Source organism: Pipistrellus hanaki, assembly GCF_964339955.1.
Source record: "Pipistrellus hanaki genome assembly, chromosome: 13".
In the NCBI taxonomy this organism is placed as follows: domain Eukaryota; kingdom Metazoa; phylum Chordata; class Mammalia; order Chiroptera; family Vespertilionidae; genus Pipistrellus; species Pipistrellus hanaki.
In genome coordinates this window covers 22413567-22437375 of record NC_140515.1, presented here as the reverse complement: position 1 = coordinate 22437375, position 23809 = coordinate 22413567, and the positions used below count along the sequence as shown (strand labels likewise).

Sequence of the window (23809 nt, the reverse complement as noted above, 5' to 3'; positions counted from 1 at the left end):
AGCACATTCACGCCGTCCGTCCTCTTTCCCGGGCAGGTCCTGATCTCCGAAGGCTTAGGGCGGTACGCGAGGGACCCGAAATTTGTGTCGGCGACAAAGCACGAAATTGCCGACGCCTGTGACCTCACCATCGACGAGATGGAGAGCGCGGCCAGCCACCTGCTGAACGGGACGGTGCACCCCGGGGCCAACGGGGACCTGAGCCCCGACGCGAGCCGGCAGGACTACGAGCTCCAGGACTTCGGGCCAGGTTACAGCGACGAGGAGCCAGACCCGGGGCGGGAGGAGGAGGAGGACCTGGCGGATGAGATGATCTGCATCACCACCCTGTAGCCCTCGGGGGGGAGGGGTGGACTGGCTCTGCCCTCGGGCGGGGTGTGCCCGGGGGCCAGGGAAAAAGTGCCTCATAGTTAGGAGAGTTTAGGCACTCGTGTGAAGTCCGTGTTCCATTAGACTTTTGGGCAGGTGATTATGTCACGCCTCAAGGAAGCCATAAACCCATAGGGAACAGCCGTGCTCGGGGCTGAGCCCCCGCTGCAGGGGACAGCAGGTCCAGTCCAGCCCACTCACGGAGGCCGGGCACCGGGCAAGCCTGCCCTCCTGCTCACAGCCCACGCGGGGCACCTGCCCACGCCCACCGCCCGCAGGCACGGTGGGGAAGGTTCCAGGTGATGACGATCACCGTACCTGTGTCATTACCTCAGCCATCGGTCTAGCATATCAGACGTTCACTGGGCCCAGCATATCCCACCCCCCGGACGCCCTGCTTCCTGGTCCCTGTTCTGAAATGCAGTCAGTCAGGGCTCCCCACCAGCCGTCCTCCATCCGCAGAGGGAAGCAGGGCCTCGCAGGCACGGTTTTCTGTCCCGTGACGCCGGTTTGCACGGGAGCGGGCGCCACGCAGACGGTCGGTTTCCGACTGTCGGTCGGGCAAGGGCAGCCGTCAACTGGAATCCTAATGCACTCGCAGCCAGGTCAGCTTAGGTACGCTAGTTTGTTTCACACGTAGACTTAACTGTACAGGACTTGTAATATATGACAATTTGTATTTGTAAAGAGATGGTCTATATTTTGTAATTACTGTATCGTATTTGAACTGCAGCAATATCCAATATGGGTCCTAATAATGGTAGCGCCCCCCCCTCTAAGATCTAGAAATCGTTGGAATTTTTACATGGACTAAACGGAAGTAGGAGAAATTGAGCCAATTCTCATGTATGCAGCGAGCAGTCTTTTTGGGGGGGGTGAAATTTTAAGTTCAAAAGAACTTGACCCGACATAGATTTTTCTAAAGTATTTTGAGTCCCTCTAAGAGATACCCAATGACCCTTTGCGGTCTCCTCCCTGAGCAAGAGTGCTGTGGTTTGAGAGAGGACCTTTCGCTCCACCACGGGCGGTTTTACTTTAACCCCCAGAACCGTAAGTTCAGGACAGGCCTGACCCCGTGGCATTTTTTCGTGGTGGGTTTTCTCACCTGCCCCCACAGGACATTCTTGCAGGTGAATGAAGTCTCTCTGCTCGTGTCCCCTGGGCAAGGCGAGGCTGCGTGTCTTAGGAAATAAGGGATGTTGGGGGTGGAGGGTAGAGGGAACGAAGTGACGCGATCCTTGGAGGGTTAGAAGGCCGGGGTCTGGACAAATAGTATTGTTGCCTTTTTACAACACATTGCTGTGCTGTGTGTTCTCTCCGAGGGCTTTTATATGCAACCGAATGAGGGCTGACGTTTTCACTAGAGTGCACTCCCATAGCGATTGTACTTCCTGAGAACACCCACTTTGGGACCGTTAGACCCGTCCAGGCTTCCTTTTCTGTTCACGGAATAACGCTGACTTTGTCAAGTTACCTTGGCAGGGGTTCTCTGCAGTCAAAAAAAAAACAAAAAAAACAGGTAGCAATTTTTGGGTTTAACGTTTTTAAATTTTAAATAGACAACCTGTTGATGTTGATTTTTTCTTTCTTTTTTTGTAAATAACACTTTGTTATGAAGACCTTACAAACCTCTTCTTAAGACATTCTTACTCCAGATCCAGGCAAAAACTCTTCAAGGTTTGTAAATGATTATTTCTTGACGTAAATTCTTTTTTAATTAAATGTAAAATGTTCTTCAGAAGAAAATGGTGTAATAACTTTATTGTATTTTGGGGAGCTCTCCTTGCAAAGAGCTGGCGTTTGCCGGTGAGAGCTTGGGAGGGGCGGGCACTCGGTGAGGGCAATTCTGTAATTGTGTAGACTTTTTCCTTCTTCTCGTCGCTCCTCCTCCGTCAATGCCTATGGTAACTTGATACCAGCTGCAGAGAGCACTGTTTCTCCTAAAGGGCTAAACCACTGTTACCATCTCCTCAGACTCTGTTTCTCTCTTAGGTATTGGTCTCATTGTGTGGCTCACCAGTCCAGCATTGCCTACCAGGACTGGCATTTCTGGGATAGGCAACCATGTTTTCCAGTCAGTACTTAACAATGGGCATTTTTATGGGCTGCACCACTCCTGATGTCTGTCTGCTTTAAGCCTGGTTCAACCTCTCACCTAACATTAAATTTTTCTTTGTAAGAAAAATTTGAAGTTGTGTAGAGCATGGTTTGTTTGGTTTTTCCTTTGTTTTAGGAAAGTTTTATGATTTAAATGTCTTTTGTTTTGGTTCCCCTTCCATCCCCTTAAAAAAAACAAAACAAAACAAAACAAAACAAAACAAAAAAAAACACTTGGTTGTGTCCCCGGGAAGTCTTTAGTTTCTTTAATCTGTTTTTTTCATGGTAGCACAACATGGAAATGGCAGCTCTGGTGTAACTATCAACAAGCAAGAGCCCCATTAAGGGTCTCTGCGGTCTGCATCCAGGTCGATTTCAAGACCTTTCGGCTTTAGCCCAAGGCCCGGAAGGGTGGGTGGTGAAAGCTGGGAAGCACCTCGGTGCACAGTGTGGGCTTGACCTGCTGGACAAGCCCAATTTATTGCTGACCCCATGCGGGTGAAAGAAACCAGGGCTGCTTGTGTTGTTGCTTTAATAGGCTACACCAGTGGTTGGCAAGCTCATTCGTCAGCAGCCAAATATCAACAGTACAACGGTTGAAACTTCTTTTGAGCGCCACATTTTTTAAACTTAAACTATAAAGGTAGGAACATTGTGATGAACTTAATTAGGGTACTCCTAAGCTGGCCTTTGCTAAAAAACTCAAGGGGCCAAAGAGCAGCATGTGGCTCGCGAGCCGCAGTTTGCCGACCACTGGGCTACACCATGGGAGTAAGTGTCTTTGCCAATCGTTTGCTTCTCTACAAAGGCTTTTGTTGTTATGATGGCGGTCAATTTGTTCTAAAAAATGGTCACGCAGGGCTCCAGCTCCTTGACGCGACGACCCAGCTCAACAGACTCCAGCTATGCTTTCGTTTGCTGATGTTTTTACTTCTTACAATGATATGTCTCCGGGGAACTCTGAGGGCAGGCAAGGCTGAGGAGCAGGCCTGGGCCCCGGCTCCCACCATGGGAACAAGCTGTGAGTGGCCTTGAGGACGGTGACAGGAGACGAAATGAGAGGACTGCCTGGGTCTCGAGACCAGGCCAGTGAAGGGGTTGTGTGGGTCTCCCCTGGTTTTTAAGAGAAATGGATCTAGCTGTTAGATCTGATGTTAGTTGATCAGTAGAAATAGGCACTGACCCAGGGGTGGAGGGACGTGGTCTGGCTGGCGAGAAGAATCTACCCGGATGTATGGAAATGATTTTCTTGCTGGCTTCACGGGAAACAGAAAGGAGGCGGTACCCGGGCAGGCTGCTCCTACCTGCGTGTCAGCCCTCGTTCTGTCAGGAAGACCATCTGCTGACTCGTCGGCCTAAGCACAGGCTTCTTCAGAGGGGTCAGCGCTCCTCAGAGCCTGCTCCCTGGACACAAACGCAGCTTTTATGCTTTTAAACCATTTTTTTAATCCATTACATTCTTTCATTTTTTAGCTACTGCAGGCTTTTGCTCAGGGGTTTAACGGGCAGTCAACCCCTACTCAAAGCAGACTCCTGCTACGCTCTCCTTTGTTGAAAAGCCTTTATTTCTCTAAATGATACACCTTGTCTCCTGGGAACTTTGGGGGCAGGCTTGGGGGCTCAGTGCGGCCCAGCCGCTGCAGCAGCCTGACTTGCTCCTCACCCCACCTCCGGTCGGCACCTCCTGCCTTCCGGCTCCTCAGACAACAGCCCTCCCTCGGGCGGCAGGTCCCTGCGGCGGCGGAACCTGCAGGCAGCCTGGTGGCTGTGATGTGGGCCGCTGCTCAAAGTCAGGACATTCCATCCCCGGTCTGAACCCTGTGGGTGTGTGACAGGAGACAGTCCTCTTTTGAAACGTATGCCTGTCGTGGCTAACCTGTGCGATCGTAGAAGGTCCTGTATGCGAGAATGGGAAAGGAGCCGGGACGAGTTATTTGCTAGCTTACAGCACAGCCACAGCAGCAACAAGCCACTGTCTTGGAGACGAGACCATCCCCGGAACACAGGGTGGCAGAACCGGATGGCCGTGCACCTGCCATACCAGCACCGCGAAGGTCAGTGCCGTCTCCTGGACCCCACGCACCTACCTGACTGCGTGGCCTGCGGAGCAGGGGGCGGGCACCCGCACTCCTGCTGCTCCTTCGCCCCGGCAGGTGGCTCCCAGACCCCAAGGATGGCGGCCACGGGCCACGGCGGCAGCCTTAGGAGAAATCTCTTGGCAGATCTAGAATTTTCTTCTCCGGCCCTTGCGTGGAACGGAAGTAAAGCAGGATCCAGGTGAGATGTGACGGAAGGAGAGGTGGTTTTCTGGGGAACACATGTGTGGCTGTCAGGCCTCCGAGCCACCGCAGTCTACTCCGGTCCTGGGAGAAGCCTGAACGTCCCCTTTTCCTCCCTCCCAGCATGGCAGACTTCCACACAGCTATGCTTTCGTTCCCTGCCACAGACTGTGGCTCTGAATAACTTTAAATGGAAACAATCAATCCAAAATGCATTTAGTTTATTACCTTGTAAGAGCAGTCTGGGAAAGGTATCTCAGTTAAAAAATAAATTATTGGATTACATTATTGAATTATGAGGAATTTAAAGATCAAAGGGCTGTTTAAAATGCTGCTTGTATCTGTATGTTTTCTTCCCACCACCCCAAACTCAAATCTGACAATTTACTTTTCTCTCTCAATCCAGGCTGCGTAGTTCTACTGACCGCCATTTCAGTCCGCCCTGCCTGTTCCCACGGACGGCTGGAGAATGAGAATGAGCCGGCCCTGCCCAACGCCAAGGGTGAGTGTCCTCACGGCCTGGCGTGGAGTGAGGTCTGGCATGTGGGGTTTGCTCTGGGTTCCAGGTTTCATGGTAACAAGAAACTCGTCTAAAATGCCAAGACCTGTCGTGGCGAGTCACTTTTCTCCTTGAACAAGACCCAGAAATCCTATCGCCAGGCTGAGTTCAGTAAGAACCAGGCAGGGGGCTGACGGCCCCTCCGAGCACCAGCTGGTGCCTCCCTCTGAGGGTGAGACTGGGGAGCCCAGGAGAGAGGAGAGGCTGGTGCTGTCCCTCGCCCCATCCCGCAGGCAGTGCTCCCTCTGAACGGGGCACTGCAGGCTTAGGCACGAGTCCCGGCTGACTCCCTAACTTCGGGAGGACTCCTGTCTCAGCCACAGCTTGCGGCCCGAGGTGGAGGGCTCCCCTCAGAGCAGGCAGCACCTGGCCTCTGCACAGCAGCCTGCTCTCTGAGGGGCCTGCCTTCAGAGCGGGGCCTGGGAGAGGACCATCTTCCTCCGTCCAACCAGGAGTGAGGAAGGCAGCAGACCCTGGGTTGGAGCTGAGCCTTCCACGGGCCTCCTGCCAGAATGCTGGCCTTCCCCAAAGGCCCGCAGGGCAGGGCAGGGGGAGAGGAACCTGGCGCTGACCAGGACTGGTTTCCCTTAAGAAATTGTCCAGTTCTCTGCCACTGAACCCTAACAGTCTAGAGAGTTTCAGGAAAGAGCATTTGGAGCAAGGCCTGTGTCGCTCTCTTGGCTGGTTGGGGGCCTTCCCAGGCGGCCACCGCCTCAGCGCTGGGTGTCCAGGGTCCTGGGCTTGTACACGGGCACGTCCTTGTCGCAGAGCGCAGGCCGCCCCCTGATGATGTCGGCCGCTTTCTCCGCGATCATGATCGTGGGGGCGTTCAGGTTGCCGCTGACCACGCTGGGCATGATGGACGCGTCGACCACACGGAGGTTTTCCACGCCGATCACCCTGGTCTGCGGGTCCACCACGGCCGTGGGGTCGGAGGGCTGGCCCATCTTGCAGGTGCACGAGGGGTGGTAGGCGCTGTCCGCTTTCGCCCGCACAAAGGCGTCGATCTCTTTGTCGGACTGCACGTGGCTTCCCGGCTGGAGCTCTTTCCCCCGGAACGGTGCCAGGGCGTCCTGGGCGAAGATCTCTCTGGTCAGCTTCACGCAGTTGCGGAAATCGTGAACGTCGGCTTCTGTGGAGGGGAAGACACAGGTGAGCGTCCTCTGACCACGCCGGCCTTGCAGGCAGACTCGGCCTGCAGAGGCTCAGTCAGCTGCCCGAGGGGAGACGGTTCAGGACGTGGAGGTCCCGGCCACCAGGCTGCTTGTGGCCTATCGGGTTCCTGCCCTCCCCACAGGCGGTGGCGTGCAACCGAACAGAGTCCCATGAAGCCCCAACAGGGAGCAGGCAGGACGGACACACGTGCCTCAGAGGCCCAGGTGTGAATCGGGGCTCTGGACCGTATCTGCATGTTAGGAATCGGAACTCATGCCTGGCCTCTGCCACCGGGTGGCTGGGAGGCCCCACGGCTTTACCGGACATAACCTGCCGCTGGGGAGCGCTCATTTCTGCTGTGTGCAGAGAGGCAGGCGGGGAACAGTGGCTTTTGAAGGCGTTCACAGTCACAGAGGAAACACGCTCTGAGCTGTGTGTACCCAGCCAGGTCGCCGCCGTGACCCTCCAGGTAAGTTGCTTTGAAAGCTGCACGTCTCTCCTCATGAGCTTACTTCAAGGGACCCGGGCACCACACAGCAGCATGTGCACGTGTGCGGACTGGAATGATGGGCGGAGGGAAGACAGAGACTGTCTCTCAGAAACAAACCCACAAAGCAGCCATTGGGTCCGTGACCGGCAGGCGCAGGCCTGGGGCACACAGAGGTGCTGGGGAGTTAGTTACCTGTGGACAAGTAGTTGGGCTGCAGCACAGGGTGGTCGTGCGGGTTGGCGCTCCTCAGCTTGAGCCAGCCCACACTCGTGGCCCGCATGGTCCCCACGTGCACCTAGGTGAGTGCAGAGGGAGCAGTCACTTCACCAGCCCCAGCTCGGCTCAGAGAGGTCCCAGCTTTCCCGTGGGTGGGCCTCTGCGTCCAAAGTCGGTTAAAAGCAGGTGTATCCTAGTATCTGCCTGCGTCTCACCTGCCCACCCTCAACAGTGATTAAAAACCACCTGATGCAGCACTCCTGCCTCTATAACCAATTGTCCAAAACTTTCAGGAGCTGCGAGCCCTGGGCAGAGTCGGTGCCATGGGTCCACTCCCAGTGCTCAGTGCCAGGAGCAGCTGCCCTAAGCCGTGTGGGCCTCACCTGTCCTGCCGCGGGCACACTGCCTGTCCCTGCTCAGACGTATGCGCTCCCCACCCGGAAGGCCCTGCTGCCGTGGGGAAGACGGAAAGGATGGGACTGTCTGCTCACCTGGTAAGCCTCCTCCTGGGTGGGGACTCGCCCGTGGTCAATCACTTGGGACGGCAGGAAGTGGAACTGGATGTCCGGGTGGGAGACCCCAGGCCGGCTCCTGATGAACCCTCCTGTCTCCAGATGGGCTGTGGCTCCGTCCCCTGAGGAGTGGAAGAGAAGTCTGTCAGGGCAGGGCGTGGGGGCCGGCCTCAGAGCCCTGGTGCGCCTACCTGTCCTTCCTCTCCCTGCAGGTGGGCTCACTGGCGCCACAGCTTCCACTGTCAGCTGCCTGTCTACCTGTCGAGAGTCTTCAGCTTTGCTTCTCCCCCCGACTCCACCACTGAGACTGGGCTGTGAGGCCTGGGGTCCCACAGGTAACCCTAACCTGGCCTGCCTCCTTGTGACCAAGCCCTCCCCCCTCAACCTCCCACCAGTGTTGCCATCTCTCTGGCCCAACTAATGAGATGCCTAGTCCAGGCGCCTTTGCACATACTCTTCCTGCCTTTCGGATCTCCTGCTCTTTCTCTCTCAGTACTTAACACTTAGCATGGTTACCTGATTCTCTCCTCTGTCACCTCCAGGGTAAATGCAGGAGGATACCTGCCTTTCTGGGACTTCTCACCACTTCCTGGACTTGGAAGTCTATTACTCTCACCAGGTAGGGCAAGTTTTCGGTCATTATTTCTTCAAACAGGTTTTCAGTATCTTGCTCGCTCTCTCTTCTCCTTCCAGCACCCCCATAAATGCGAATGATGGTGCCTCGTAGTTTGCTTGCTTCCATTTCATTTAGCGTCTCTTTTTGGAGATTTCTTCTGTTCGTTTGTGACATGTTTCTTTGTCTCTATATTTTGGCCTTGGCTGCTTCCCTGTGTCTGTCTCTGTATTATGTGGAGCTGCTCTTCTCCTGGGATTGGCAGAATGGCCTTGTCCAGTAGGTGTCCTGTAGGGCCAGTGGCTCAGCCTCCCCAGTCACCTAGAGTGCCCCCTTTGTGGGCTGTGTCCACAGTCTTGTTGAGTCTTACTTGCTGTTGGCCACAGGCCAGTTGGCTGTGAGGACTGGCTGTGACTGCAGTGGGAGGGCTGAGGTGCAGGAGACAGCCCTCTGGAGCAGGGCTTGCTTCCGTGGGGCCTTGGTGCTCAGTGAGTCTGCCCTTGAGTGAGCTGCTTGTGGATGTGCAGAGCTGTAGTCTGGTATGGTCTGAAGCTGGCCACTGGGTGCACTGGCTCTGGGGTCTCCTGGGAGGTGCAAAGTCAGCCACTGCCTGGGGCCACCTTGCAAGAGCCACAGAGCCACCTACAGATGGCCACCACTTGTGTTGGGTCCGGAAGTGCCCAGGTGAGGCCAAACTGTCTTGGGCCTCTTATCGATAGGTACTGGGCACGCTGACACCAGCTCTTGCTTGAGAGATTTTAGCAAAGTCTGATGCCTGAGCCAGGACAGGCCAATCCTATGGAAAAGCTGCTGCAAATTGGATGTGGCGGGGTCTCTGGGAATCACCTGGGCAGAGCAAACAATGTAGGCCTGGCTGATGGAAATGCAGATATGGCTGCCAGCCATCTCTGCCACAGGAGGTCTTAGCACAGGAACAGTGAGCCCTGCGAGCACCCCTGAGTTTTTGCTCAGATGCCAGGCAATCCAGGTCCTCCCCATAAGTTCCTGGCTCCCCCGAAGCCGTTGCCCCAGCACCAAACTCAGATGGAGCGAGTCTGTGTAAGTTTATGTGTTGGCCCTTTAAGAATTGCCTCCTTGTCACTCAGCCACAATCCCCGCTGGTTTTTATAGCCCAAAGTTACAGGGACTTCTCTTCCCAGCTCTGGAACCCTGGGCTGGGACCCCTTGCTCCTCACAATTAAAAGATGTGGGATAGCTAAAAGGAATAGCTATTCCTCCCAATAAAAAAAATAAAAGCCACACCTGGATGTCAGACCAGCCGTTCTGTGCCTCCGCCCCTCCTACCAGTCTTTCTGTGCTGTTTTCTTTACTGCTCTGGTTGTAGCCAGCTTTCAGGTGGTTCTGAGTGATGTTCTGTATTTCAGTTGTAATTCTGATGTGGTTATGGGAGCGGCGAGCACCACCTTTACCTATGCCACCTCTTGGTTCTCCTCTACTTTCTCCATTTGTTTTCTAAGAAATGGACGCTGATTCTATATTCTAGCACCAAGTGCCTTTTCTCCTGGCTCCTTGGCCACCTCATGGTGCCCAGCACCAGGCCATCCCCCTCCATCGGGGGGAAGAGCAGCATCTAGCCCTGAGGCATCTCACCCAGGTCAGGCCCTGTGCTACTGAGTCTGTCCTCACACTAGACCATTAGGTAGGAACTGTGTATCCCATTTTTCAGATGGGAGAGCTGAGACAAATGTCCCCTCCCCAGTCCATACTAACAAAACCAGCAATCTGGGGCCAGAGCCCTTGCTCAGCACCCTGCCCACAGACCATCTCTACCGACCTGTGAACTTCCAGAGCCACTCCAGACCAATCCGGACCTTCCTCAGGGGCTTCTGTGCTGTGTGGAGGGTGATGGGGCGGGTGCATGCCTGCTGGATGTATATCTCCAGGTGGTCTTGCAGGTTCTGACCAACTCCTGAAACAGGAGGGAGTGGTGAGAAGGGCTACCGAGGGGAGCTTAGATGACCTCTCAACATCCCCCTGGTTTTAAAACTTCTCCCCTCCCCACTTATCTGCAGGCCAGTTCCTGTGCAGGCCCCGGACCACCTCCCAGGGACACCATTCTGTACTCCTGGCCAAGTCCAGCCCCCTCAGATGTTGCCAGAGCCACCCATCCAGTTGCCTTCCTGCCAAGCAACTGGGCAGGGCCCATGTGTGCAGCAGGTACTGCTCAGGAAGCTGTCACTGAGTGGCTGACAGCCCCGCCTCACCTTTGGCCGGGGGAAGCAGGCCCCCTCAGGCTGTGCAGACCCTGCAGGAGCTCATCTAAGCTCAAGGGCATGCTGGGCAGGTCACTGTCATGGCCAGCACTCTCACAGCCCCCTTATGAGGAAGCCTCAATGCAAAACGGCCAGGACTCTGGGAGCTGGGGTTATGAGAGGGCAAAAGGGACAGGCCCCAAAGGGCATCCAAGACAGTTTGTAACATAAATTGCAGGCCTGGAGCACTGTCTGAATGGGAGGAGCATGCCCAGGAGTGCTGAGCTAGCATCTTTAACATCAGAGCAAGTGGTGAGTACTGAGGATGGAAAACACAGAGGCTGGGCCCCTCAGCACAGAGCTGCCCTGGTGACCTGCTGAGCCTGGCCCAGCAGGCGTTACGGGCAGATGCTCCCTGCTACAGGGCCTCGCCTCTCAGCAGATTGGGTAGCTCTCCTCCTGTCCCTGGGTAGCTCTCCTCCTGTCCCTGGCCATCCTAAGACCTGGGGGAGGGGTCCCTGGGGGACCTTCAGGCTCATGAGAAAAATGGGACAGTTCTAAAAAGCACCGACTCCTGCCCCTCCCCAGTCCACACTAACACAATATAATACACCGTTCTGTTTAGCAGAGCCCCCCTCCAGGAGCAGGGGAGAAGGACACTCACCCGGAAGGTGGCACACCACGGGGATGCCCAGCTTCTTGAGGTCGTCTGCGTTGCCGACGCCAGAGAGCATGAGCAGCTGCGGGGAGTTGATGGCACCTCCGCTCAGAATCACCTCCTTGCTGGCGTAAGCCTGGAAGAGGCAGCGGCCCGGCAGGTCACACTCCCCTCCCGAAGGCAGACAGACAGAGCGCGTGGCCTCGGCGTGGGAGTGGGGAGAACGATGCCCAGGGTGCTGTGTGAAAGCTCCCCACATGCTCGGCTATCGCGTGCGCTCATAAATAAATCACGATTACAGTCTGGAATATTCTGCGACTGCCAGTTAGTAATGATGGTCTTAAAAACAGCACCACGGAACTTAAATGAGAACCACCCTCGAATGAGGGGCTCCCATAAAGCACGCAGTGGGATGAGGACATTCTGGCACACTGCTAAGTAGAAACCAGCACAGTGCAGAAATATGAAGTTCCCCGAAAATAAGTGTCTTATATCAATTTTTTCTCCCAAGTTGCGCTAGGTCTTATTTTCGGAGGATGTCTTATTTTCGGGGAAACACGGTATGATCACAGTTACGGTTCTTAAAACCTGCCAACTCCTGAAAAGGTGTGGCAGGTCGGGGGGACAGGGCTGAGGTGGGGAGCGGCAGGCAGGCTCACAGGGGCGCTTATCCGGGGCACAGCAGGCTCTGCAGGTGCCTAACCTGGCCTCCACCCCCAGCTAAGCCCTGGGAACCATCTCTCAGGCCACGGCCACCAGCTGCCCACTCCCCACCACAGTGCAGATGGAGAGCCTGACTGCCGCCCATTCCCGCCCGCCCTCCGAGCTGCCTAGGCCTGGGCTGCTGGGCTCACCCTGTGGCGCTGGCCGTTCTTGATGTACTCCACGCCCACGGCGCGGGTGCCGTCAAACAGCACCCTGCTCACCAGCGTCCGGGCCTCGGCGGTGAGGTTGGGCCGGCTGAGTGCGGGGTGCAGGTACGCGCAGGCTGCGCTCCAGCGCTTGCCTGCAGGACAGAGCGGGGATGTCAGGCACAGCCCCTGGCCCCTGCCCAGGGAGTGGGGGGGGAGGGGGGGGGGGAGGAAAGGGCTGGAGAAAGAGGAAATGTGTCTTTCCCTGACTGTGTAAGCTCTGCCTTCCAAGTAGGGCTGAGACCAAAGACCCTGTCCACGGAAACCCACATCCACCCGGGGCCCCTGGAGGTTCCATGCCCGTTTCCCCATCTGTAAGTCTCTCTGTTTGGCCACAGAGCTAACTCCATTATCCACACCCTCAGGGGCCAGAGACCCAGAGAATGCCAAGGTGTCACACCCCTCCACTCAGACCAGCCCCCAGGGTCCACCCTTACTGACCACCATGCGAGCAGGAGGGAGGGGCTGTAACACTAAAATTTTTTCAGGGAAGAACCAGGGAGGGGGGCTGGGGGACAGTGGGTGGGCACCTTACGCTACCTTTGTGGATGGTCATGTCCATCCAGCCGAAGCCCTCCTGCTGGAAGCCGTTCATGTCCTCGGTGAGCGGGTAGCCGGCCTGCTGCGCCGCCTCCAGGAAGGCCCGGTGCAGCGGGTGGTCGGTCTTGCCCCGGGACACGTGCAGGGGGCCTCGGTCGCCGCGGTAGCGGCTGGCGCCCAGCTCGTGGCTCTGCGCCCGGCGGAAGTAGGGCAGGCAGTGCGCGTAGCCCCAGCCCGCGGCGCCCTGCCGCTGCCAGCGCTCGTAGTCCTCGGCGTGGCCGCGCACGTACACCATGGCGTTGAGCGACGAGGAGCCGCCCCACACGCGGCCGCGCGGCCAGTACAGCACGCGGCCGTCCATGCCGGCCTGCGGCTCCGTGTGGTAGCACCAGTTGTACCGGTCGTCGCACAGGTTGGCCACGAGCGCCGCGGGCATGTGGATCTTCCAGAGGAGCCGCTTGCTGCCCGCGCGCGTGTCCCTGGGCCCGGCCTCCAGCAGCAGCACGCGCGCGCCCGCGTCCTCGGTGAGCCGGCCGGCCAGCACGCAGCCCGCCGAGCCCGCGCCCACCACCACGTGGCTGTACTCCTGCCCGCTCCCCGCGGCCACGCCGGCCAGGGCCCGGGAGGCGGGGGGCCGCTGCCGGCCCTGCACCCCCCAGGGGCTCAGGCGCCCGCGCCTCCAGCCGCGCAGGACACACCACATGCTTCCGGTCCGAGTCCTCTGATCTGCACGGAGGGTTCGCTATTCCTAGAGCGGAAAAAACAGGCCTTCAGTGTTTTAACCCGGCATGCAGAGCACAGTCAGCCTGCAGCTGGGCAGCCGCCTGGTGCAGGCTCACCAAGAAAGAAGTCTGCCCAGGGCTGGGAGGGACAGGCCTGGCTAGCATAGCCCTGCCCTGGGTCCCCGGAGGAGGGAGCAGAGGTGCACACAGTTCTGTCGGTACTGCAAGGGTCTGTGCGAGGGCTGGGGCACAGGAGAGAGGCCTGTCCCCAAACCTGGGGAGTCCCCGGAAAGGCTTCTCTGCGACACCTGTGCATGAGCCTGTGGCTGGCAGGAGTCTGTCGGCTGGAGAGCAGGGGAGGTAAGGGCTTTCCAGCTTCCACTCATTCCTCATCCCTTCCGGTCAGCTGCCGAGCCATTCCATCGCTAGCAACACACAGAGAACAGGATACCTGCCCTCAAAACGGATGGTCTGGGGCCAGGGAGACCGATGAGACTTAAATCAGTAACTGGTAGAAGGTCTGGGTGGGGGGCTCTAGACTGCAGAGCTGAAATGAAAGCCCTTGACCCGAGGGCCTCAGCATACACTGGACAGCTTTTCACTGAGGTGGGATCAGAGCTGCTGTTTTCAAAGATCACTCTGGAGAACGCCGAAGTTCTAGCAAACAAAACGTGGCGGCAGCTTTTGCAGGGTCCATTCCCGGCAAAGTGCAGATCCATCCCAACATGCTCAGTGCAGAGGCAGAAAAGAACCGGAGCTCCTGGACACAAGAACTTCTGAGAAAGCCCAGCCATGAGGCTAGGGCACAAAAAGCCTGCCTGAGACTAGGGCTGCCACAGGAGGCCTGAGAAACCAAGAAAACCCCGATAGAGCCCCCTGCCTCTCCAGGAGGCAGCCTGACCACTGGCGGCAGGCTGAGGTCAGAGTGCAGAGAAAGGGGCCTCCTGCCCACTGCCCCTCACGCCGGCACAGAGAGAGAGGCCCAGGGCTCCCGAAAGCCACGCCTGAAGCAGCGACACAGAGAAGAACCTTCCAGCGCCCCAGGCCCCATACCAGCCCCAGGTGGCGGCAGCTCAGCTTCCCACTGGGTTAACTCGGCCCTCCACACTAACCACCTGATAGGGTAAAAGGCATGCCCTTTTCCAGGTGAATTTTATCAAACATTCAGAAAAGGACTAACACCAATCCTCAAACTATTCCAAAATTTTCAAGAGGAGGGAAGACTTCCAAGCTCATTTTGTGAGGCCAGTGTCATCCCAATTCCAAAACCAGATGGAGACACTACAAAGAACGAAAATTAGAGGGCAATACCCCTGATAAACATAGATGCAAAGATCCTAACAAAATACTAGCAAACTACATCTACCAACACATTAAAAAGATCAGCCCGCGCGGGTTTGGGTCCACGGGCAGAGAGTCTGTCTGCGGACTCTTGGTCCCAGGCTCGATTCCGGTCAAGGGCACGTACCTTGGTTGCAGGCTCCTTCCCAGCCTGGGCCTGGTCAGGGCTCGTGCAGGAGGCAACCAAACGCTGTGTTTCTCTAACATCGGTATTTCTGCCTTTCTCTCCCTCTAAAAATCAATGGAAAAATAGCCTCAGGTGAGGATAAAAAAAATAATAATAATATACCATGATCAAGTGGGATTTATTTCTGGTATGCAAGGTTGGCAAAATGTCCACGAATCAATTAACATGTGACACACCACATAAACAAAATTAAGGATAAAAAGCATATGATCATATCAATATATGCAGAAAAAGCGTCTAACAAAATCCAGCACCCATATATGAGAAAAACTCTCAACAAAGTGGGAATATAGGAAACATATCTCAATATAATAAAGCGCATATATGACAAATCCACAGCTAACATCATACCCAATGCACAAAAAAATAAAAGTGTTTCCCTTAAAGTAAGAAATAAGACAGGAACGTCTGCTTTCACCATTCTTATTTAATATGGTACTGGAAGTCCTAGCCACAGCAATCAAGAAGACATAAAAGGTATCCAAATTGCCAAGAAAGAAGTAAAATTGTCATTATTTGTAGATGACATGTTACAGTATACAGATAACCCTAAAGATTTCTTAAAAAAACAAAACAAACAAAACACCCTAGAACTGATAAATTTAGTAAAGTAGCAGAATACAAAATTAATATCCAGAAATCAGTTGAGCTTTTATATACCAATAATGAACTATCAGAAAGGGAAACTAAAAAAGAAAAAAAATCCATTTACTAGTATAATTGTATTTAAACAAAATACCTAAGAATAGCCCTAGCTAGTATGGCTCAGTGGATAGAGCGTCAGCCTGCAGACTGAAGGGTCCTGGGTTGATTCTAATGAAGGACACATGCCCAGTGGGGAGCATGCAGGAAGCAGCTGACAATGATTCTTCCTCATCATTGATGTTTCTATCTCTCCCTCTCCCTTCCTCTCTGAAATCAATAAGAATACATTTTAAAACAAAAACACCTAAGAGTAAGAAAATTATAAGACACTGAAGAAATTGAAGAAGATACAAGTAAAGGGAAGCATATACTTATGCTCAGGGAAAGGAAGAATTACCATGATTAAAATGTTCATAACTAGCCGAAACCGGTTTGGCTCAGTGGATAGAGCGTCAGTCTGTGGACTGAAAGGTCCTGAGTTCGATTCTGGTCAAGGGCATGTGCATTGTTGCGGGCACATCCCCAGTGGGGGTTGTGCAGGAGGCAGCTGGTCAATGTTTCTCTCTCATCGATGTTTCTAGCTCTCTATCCCTCTCCCTTCCTCTCTGTAAAAAATCAATAAAATATATTTAAAAAATAAATAAATAAAATGTTCATAACTACCCAAAGCAATCTATGGATTCAATGCAATTCCTATCAAAATAATGGCATATTTCACAGACCTAGAATAATAATCCAAAAGTTATACAGAACCACAAAAGGCCCAAACAGCCACAGCAATCTTGAGAAAGAAGAACAAAGTATTACCCACCTGATATCAAAATTATACTACAAGTGTTTATTTATCAAAACAGGATAGTCATGGGATAAAAACAGACACATAGCTCAATAAAACAGAACAGAGAGCCCCAAAATAAACCAACACTTATATGGACAATTAATATTTGACAAAGTAGGTAACAACATACAATGGGGAAAAGACAGTCTATTCAATAAATGGTGTTACAAAAATTGGACAGCAACAGGCAAAAATAAAATTAGACCACCTTCTTACACTATATACAAGAATAAACTAAAAATGGATTAAAGACAAATATAAGATTTGGAACCAGAAAACATAGGAAGTAAAATCTCTGACATTTCTCTTGTAATTATTTTTTCTGATATATCTCCCCAGGAGAAGGAAACAGAGGAAAAAATAAAATAAACAAGTGTGACTATCTCAAACTAAAAAATTTTTGCACAGTTAAGGAAATAGTCAACAAAATGAAAAGACAACCCACTGAATGGGAGAACATATTTGCCAACGATACATCTGATAAGGGATTAATATGCAAAATATATAAAGAATTCATACAACTAAAATCCAATTAAAAATGGGCAAAGGACCTAAATAGATGCTTCTCCAAAGAGGACATACAGATGTCCAGTAGACATATGAAAAGATGCTCAATGTCACAAATCATCAGAGAGATGCAAATTAAAACCACAATGAGATAGCACCTCACACCTGTCAGAGTAGCCACCATCAATACATCAACAAACAAGAGTTGGAAAGGACGTGGAGAAATGGTAACCCTTGTGCACTACAGGTGGGAATGGAGATTGGTGCAGCCACTATGGGACACCGTATGAAATTTCCTCAAAAAATTAAAATGCCTTATGATCCAGTGATTCAACTTCTGGACATATATCCAAAGAAACCCAAAACACTAATTTGAAAGAACTTATGCATCCTTATGGTTCATTGCAGTAGGTTATTTACAATAGCCAAGATACGGAAGCAACCCAAGTGCCCATCAATAGATGAGTGGATAAAAGAATTGTGGTACATATATAATGGAATATTACTCAGCCATAAAAAAGAATGAAATCTTACCATTTGCAACAGCATGGATAGACCTAGAGAATATTATGCTAAGTGAAATAAATCAGTCAGAGAAAGACAAATACCATATGATTTCACTTTTATGTAAAATCTAAAGCACAATATAAATGTACCAACAAAACAGAAACAGACTCATAGATATAGAGACTCATAGATGGTTGCCAGAGGGGAAGAGGGAGTAGGGAGCTATGTGAAAAAGATGAAGGGTTTGAGAAATCTATATAATAAAAAAGAAACATGTAAATTGACCATACCTCCACGACACCCACAGCCAATCAGGAGTATGCAAATTAACCCAACAAAGATGGCAGGTTAATTTGCATACACAGGCGCCAGAGAGCAGAGCGGGAAAGCCAGTGGCTTGGGGGGATGTAGCTCCACTGGTCGCTCCCCTCAAGCTGCTGAGCAAAGAGTAGAGTGGTAGAACTGGTGGAGAGTGGAGTGGCTTGGGGATCTTGACTCCCCAAGCTGCCAGAGGGAGAGCAGAGAGGAAGAGCTGGAGACTTGGAGGACTTGGCAGAGCAGGAGGCCTTGGGATGGAGACAGCAGGAGGGGAAAACCAAGAGTGTGAGGAGCACCACGAATTCTGGGAATCGTAGTTCTGGTGGCAGACAGATCCTAGTGGTAGGCAAACTCATTAGTCAACAGAGCCAAATATCAACAGGATAACAATTGAAATTTCTTTTGAGAGCCAAATTTTTTAAGCTTAAACTTCTTCTAAAGCTACTTCTTCAAAATAGACTCCCCCAAGCCGTGGTATTTTGTGGAAGAGCTACACTCAAGGGGCCAAGGAGCCTCATGTGGCTTGTGAGCCAAAGTTTGCCAACCAAGGTCTTAGACACTAGAGCAAAGTGAGCCTAGAGCAAGTTACTGTTGCAGATGGGGGGGAGGGGAGGAAGCAAAGGTGAGAGACATAAGTAAAATTAGAGTGTCTAGGAAAAATTAAAAGGAAGATATCCTAAAACTTCCAGGAGATCTCCACCACTGAAGCAAAGGGGAAAAAAGCCTCTATTATTCTATGAGCAACAAACCAAGCTGGGTTGCGGTCTCAGACAATTTGCTCACATGATTGCACAGAAACTCCCGGATTGGAGAGGGTGCAGATCAGGCTGAGGGGCCCATCCCCTCACCCCCCGTGCATGAATCTTCATGCACCAGGCCCCTAGTACAGATTGATAGTTATAAATTAATCATGGGGATGTGAAGTACAGCATAAGGAATGTAGTCAATAATACTGTAATCTATACTAATAAAAGGTAATATGCTAATTATACCAGGAGACCTGCCGGGGAGGGCAGTTGGGGGCCATGAGGCTGGCTGGGGAGAACAGTTGGGGGTGATCAGGCTGGCAGGGGGGGGGGCAGTTGGGGGCGAGAAGGCCAGCGAGGGGGGTCAGTTGGGGATGAGCAGATCAACAGGCAGAGTTGTTAGGGGCAATCAGGGAGGCAGGTAGGTGAGAAGTTAGGAGTCAGTGGTGCCAGATTGTGAGAGGGATGTCCAACTGTTGGTTGGAATCAGGACTAAACCAGCTTTCAGACATCCCCCAAGGGATCCCATATTGGAGAGGGTACAGGTTGGGCTGAGGGGTAACGAATTTCATGCACTGGGCCACTAGTAACTATATATAATGCCAGGTGAGTAGAAATACCAGGGAAACACTCTGTAAAGTATATAATTGTCTAGCCACTATGCTGTACACTTGAAACTAATAAAAAAAAATAATGGCAGAATAAACTATAAAGAGATGGCACAAATAAAGAGCCAATAATAAAATGGTATATTTAAATTCAACCATATCAATAATTGCAATAAGTGTAAATAATTAAATATTCCAATGAAAGTGCAGAGACTATCAAATGAGATTTTTCTTTCTCAAATGAGATTTCAAAAAGAAAGACTCAAATATATGTTGTGCACACACACACAAAAAAAAACCCACTTTAAAAATAAAGACATGTAATAAATATCAAAGTGGAAAAAAGATGCACCACATAAGCACTGTACAAATAGAGTTAAAGTAACAATATTAGCTCTAGACTTCAGTACAAAGAATATTAGCAGGGTTTAGAAGACTCCTAAAAATGATAAAGGAGACAATTTATCCTAAGGCAAAATAATTCTGTGTGTGTGTGTGTGTGTGTGTGTGTGTGTGCAACAGAACTCCAAAATCATGAAGCAAAAATCAGCAATGAAAGGAGAAATGAACAAACACATAATTCCACTTGGAGACTTCAATACTCCCCTCATTGTAATAGATAAAACATCTAGTGACATGTTTATGAGATCACTCCTTTCTGCTTGGCAGATGCTGCCGAGTAAGTAAGCATCCTTAAAGTATCCCTCCCTATCATATCCAAGTCAGAGTCTCCAGAGGGGTCCAAACAGCCGCAGAAGCTCTTTGTGGGAGGGTTGGGCTTTGAAACAACTCATGAGAGTCTGAGGAGCCATATTTAGCAATGGGGACCATTCCCAGACTGTGTGGTGAGAGACATCTAAACACCAAGCTCCCCAGAGGCTTCGGATTTGGAACATATGCCATGGCGGAGGAGGTGGATGCAGCCTAGATGGAAGGTGGATGGAAGAGCTGTGGAACCAAAGAGGGCTGTCTCAAGAGGAGATTCTCAAAGAACTGGTGCCCACTTAACTGTAGAAAAGATTTTTGTCAATGGTATTAAAGAAGACACTTAAGGACATCACTTAAGAGAATATTTTGAACAGTATGGGAAAACTGAAGTGATTGAAATCATGACTGACTGAGGCAGTGACAGGAAGAAAGGCTTTGCTTTTGTAACCTTTGACGACCATGACTCTGTAGACAAAACTGTCATTCAGAAATACCCTCCTGTGAATGGCCACAACTGTGAAGTAAGAAGAGCCCTATCTAAGCCAGAGATGGCTAGTGCTTTGGCCAGCCAAAGAGGTTGAAGTGGAGGGAAACCAAGATGGCGGCATAGGTATACACCTAAACTGCTGCCTCACACAACAACATCAAAACTACAATTAAAGGACAAAACGTCTATCACCCAGAACCACGGGAAAGCTGGCTGAGTGGAAGTTCTACAATTAGATGGAAAGAGAAAAGAGCACTGAGACATGCACAAGTCCTGAAACGCTGAGGTACGGAGGCACGCGAATCAGGCTGGCGGTGGGTGTCTGGGTGTGCTGCTTTTTTCAACTTGAAGGGAGACAAGCTCCCGATTACTCTGAACTCCAGTTTCTGGGGAGACACTGGGAACCCAAACTCCTATGGGGAGAAGCTGGACTGTCTGCCATTGGATCAGAAAGTGAGAGTGGATTTCTTGCAGAGGTGTGAGCAGCAATCATTGTTTATTACACTGGGGCACGAGACACCAGGACTGGGAAACTTGGAGATACAGAGATGGCTGACTGGCAGCCATCGCTGTTTTCCACACCCTAGCCTAGTGACTCCCTAAGACTCCGCCCTGCACAATCTACAGACCCACCCAAGCTCCACACAGTGGCTTATTCATATAAATGGCCTGCCCTATCGCAGCTTAACCTAACAAACTGCAGCTCTGGTCATACAGCTCCAAAACCTCTAAACCCCAAGCAAAGATGAGAAAATTGTAGTGCTCACTGTAGCTCCTGCTGGGTGGCCTCAGACAGTAGCTGACCTTCACCCCAGGAGCCAGTGTACCCAGTGGTCAATGAGATCCAGGAGCCAGTGTACCCAGTGGTCAATGAGATGACATCAGATTTCAACTTCTCACATCCATAAGTGACACATTCGGGAGGCAGACTCACTGAGCGCCAAAGCCCCACTGAAACAAGTCCTGTCCCATAAGCATGTCTCCAGCACAGCAGTTCTTCCATTATAGACACAGTGGGTCCTCATATCCAATTGGCCTAGAGGTCAATTCCTCCAGTGCACCAAGAGCAATCAAGGTTTAACTGCACCAAGACTTTGCACTTAGCCCACAAAGGGGTGCACCAAGGGTGTCCACCTCAGGTGATAGGGGAGGCTGAACCACTAGGCCCTGTAGGTCACGACCACAGAAAACCGCTCCATCAACACAGGGAAGCAGCAAAATGCGGAGACAAAGAAACATGTCATGAATGAAAGAAATGAAGGAAAGTAAACTACTGGACATAGAATTCAAAGCCACATTTATAAGGTTACTCAAGAATCTTTTAAAAACTGCCGAGAAACTTGATGAGACTTCCAAGGAGCTTAGTGAGACCTTCAAGGACCTTAATGAGAATGCCAAAAAATGGACTGACAATTCTCACTGGGAAGGGGATGTAAGGGGTGCGGGAAAAGATTGGACAAAAATATTACACCTATGGATGAAGACAGTGGCAGGGGGTAAGGGCATGGGATGAGGTGGGGAATCAGGTGAAGTGGAGCTATGGGGGTGGGGGGGAAGGAACACCTGTAATAATCTGAACAATAAAGATTTTAAAAATAAATAATGAGGTCGAAGTGATTCTAGAAACTTCGAAGGTGGTCATGGAGATGGTTTTGGTGGGAATGACAGCCTCGATCGTGAAGGAAACATTCGTGGAGGTGGCGGCTTTGGTAGCAGCTGTGATGGTGGTGGATATGGTTGGTGGCAGTGGGTATGGCTATCATGGATTTGGTAATGATAGAAGCAATTTTGGACATGGTGGAGCTACAATAATTTTGGCAATTACAACCATCAATCTTCAAATTTTGGATCACAGAAGAAGAAAATCTTGGAGGGAGAGAAGCTCTGTCTCCTGTGGTGGTGGAGCCCAATACCTTGCCAAACTATGAAACCAAGGTGGCTGTGGTGGTTCCAGCAGCAGCAGTAGCTAAGGCGGCGGCAGGTTTTAATTACTGCCAGGAAACAAAGCTGACTAAGAAAGGAGAGTCAGAAAAGTGACAGGGAAACTACAGGTTACAATAGATTTGTGAACTCAGCCAAGCACAGTGGTGACAGGACCTAGCAGTTACAAAGAAGACATGTTTTTAGACAATACTGGAGTGTATGGGCAAAAAAACCCTTAAGGACTTTGTGACTAATGGTAGAACAGGTTATTTCTGTTTTTGTTCTGTGGAAAGTGTAAAGCATTCCAACAAAGGGTTTTAATGTAGAATTTTTTGTACCCATGTTGTTGATTGTAATATAGTCTGATCATAATGCTGAATGTCGTTTTTAAAAAACACATCTAGTTGAAAAAATCAGTAAGAATATAGAAAATTTGAACAACATTAAAACTAATCTGACAACTAATTAAAAGTTATTACTGAACAACAGCAGAATACATTTTCAGTGCAAATGTATATCACCTAGACAGACCTTATTCTGGGCCATAATAAAAATCTCAACAAATTTAAAAGGACTGAAATGAAACAAAGTATTTTCTCTGACCACCAAATATTTGATTTAGAAATAAATTATTTCTAAAAGTTCCTAAATATTAAAATTTAAATACACTTGTAAATAACCCATGAGTCAATGAAGAAAAATGAAGAAATCACTAAAGAAATTAGCAATTTTTTATGTTTTCTTTTCAACATTAGCTAGATTTTTTTAAGCAACTGATTATCTCTATTTAAAAAATAGTAACTTGAGGGGGGGGGGGGGGAGGGGGTGGGATGGGCATCGATTGGTTGCCTCCTGCACATTTGTGACCAGGGATCAAATCCACAACTGAATATGTTCCCTGACCAGGATTAAACCTGCCACCTTTTTTTTTTTTTTTTTTTAAATATATATTTTATTGATTTTTTACAGAGAGGAAGAGAGAGGGATAGAGAGTTAGGAACATCGATGAGAGAGAATCATCGATCAGCTGCCTCTTGCACGTCCCCCACTGGGGATGTGCCCAAAACCAAGGTACATGCCCTTAACCGGAATCAAACTTCGGACCTTTCAGTCCACAGGCCAAAGCTCTATCCACTGAACCAAACCGGTTTCGGCTAAACCTGCCATCTTTTGGACACAACTGTGTATGAGACAACCCTCCAAACAAGTGCACCATACTGGCCAGAGTGAAAATTTTTTAACTGAATGAAAATGAAAACACAGCAGACCAAAATGTGTTGAATGCAGGGAATGCAATACTTTGAGGGAAATATATAGCATTAAAATGCTTATATTAGTAAATCAGAACTCAAAGTGATGATCTATATTTTTATCTGTAATTAGAAAAAAGAAAATCGATCTCACAGTAATTAGAAGAAAGTAATAAACATAATGGCAGAAATCAATAAAATTGAAAACATTTAAAAAATAAAAAATTAATAAAACCAAACTGCTGTTCATTAAAACAATAAAATTAATAAATACCTTTACAGACAAAGAAAAGAGAGATAACACAAATTACCAGCATCAGCAATGACAGAGAGGATATAATTGCATATTCTACAGTATAAAAAATATTATGACAACTTTACCCCAATAAATTTGATAAAATATGCATACA

General features: G+C 50.5%; 2 protein-coding genes, 1 long non-coding RNA gene and 1 pseudogene across 22 annotated transcripts in view; 3 read left to right on the top strand and 1 right to left on the bottom strand.

Moving 5' to 3' along the window:
- Positions 1–2115, top strand: part of CACNA1D (calcium voltage-gated channel subunit alpha1 D) — a 286013-nt gene extending 283898 nt beyond the window's left edge. For all 11 annotated transcript variants that reach the window (XM_084902879.1, XM_084902877.1, XM_084902874.1 and 8 more), the window contains one exon: positions 37–2115. In XM_084902879.1, the coding sequence (XP_084759005.1) occupies positions 37–333 (297 nt within the window). In that variant the 3' untranslated portion in view covers positions 334–2115. The remainder of the gene's footprint in view (positions 1–36) is intronic.
- A 2834-nt stretch (positions 2116–4949) lies between these two features.
- CHDH (choline dehydrogenase) overlaps positions 4950–23809 on the bottom strand; it is a 37225-nt gene continuing 18365 nt past the window's right edge. For 2 of the 3 annotated variants that reach the window (XM_084902953.1, XM_084902954.1), the window contains 7 exons: positions 12613–13360; positions 12016–12167; positions 11168–11297; positions 10086–10220; positions 7657–7799; positions 7142–7244; positions 4950–6436 (listed from right to left, as the gene is read on the bottom strand). In XM_084902953.1, the coding sequence (XP_084759079.1) occupies positions 6018–6436; positions 7142–7244; positions 7657–7799; positions 10086–10220; positions 11168–11297; positions 12016–12167; positions 12613–13315 (1785 nt within the window). In that variant the 5' untranslated portion in view covers positions 13316–13360 and the 3' untranslated portion in view covers positions 4950–6017. The remainder of the gene's footprint in view (positions 6437–7141; positions 7245–7656; positions 7800–10085; positions 10221–11167; positions 11298–12015; positions 12168–12612; positions 13361–23809) is intronic. The other variant, XR_014796686.1, reaches the window with a different exon arrangement.
- LOC311632016 lies at positions 6333–11261 on the top strand. Of its 7 annotated transcripts, XR_014796687.1 has the most exons (6): positions 6436–6932; positions 7462–7659; positions 7890–8012; positions 8220–8296; positions 10324–10815; positions 11129–11261. It is a non-coding gene; the product is annotated as an uncharacterized lncRNA (long non-coding RNA). The 7 variants fall into 7 exon arrangements; XR_014796688.1 differs by having other exon boundaries at positions 7890–8296; XR_014796689.1 differs by having other exon boundaries at positions 7890–8296; positions 11132–11252.
- LOC311632187 (heterogeneous nuclear ribonucleoprotein A1-like) lies at positions 13401–22196 on the top strand (annotated as a pseudogene). Its single transcript has 3 exons — positions 13401–13439; positions 19754–20315; positions 21834–22196. The product of its transcript is annotated as a heterogeneous nuclear ribonucleoprotein A1-like (transcript).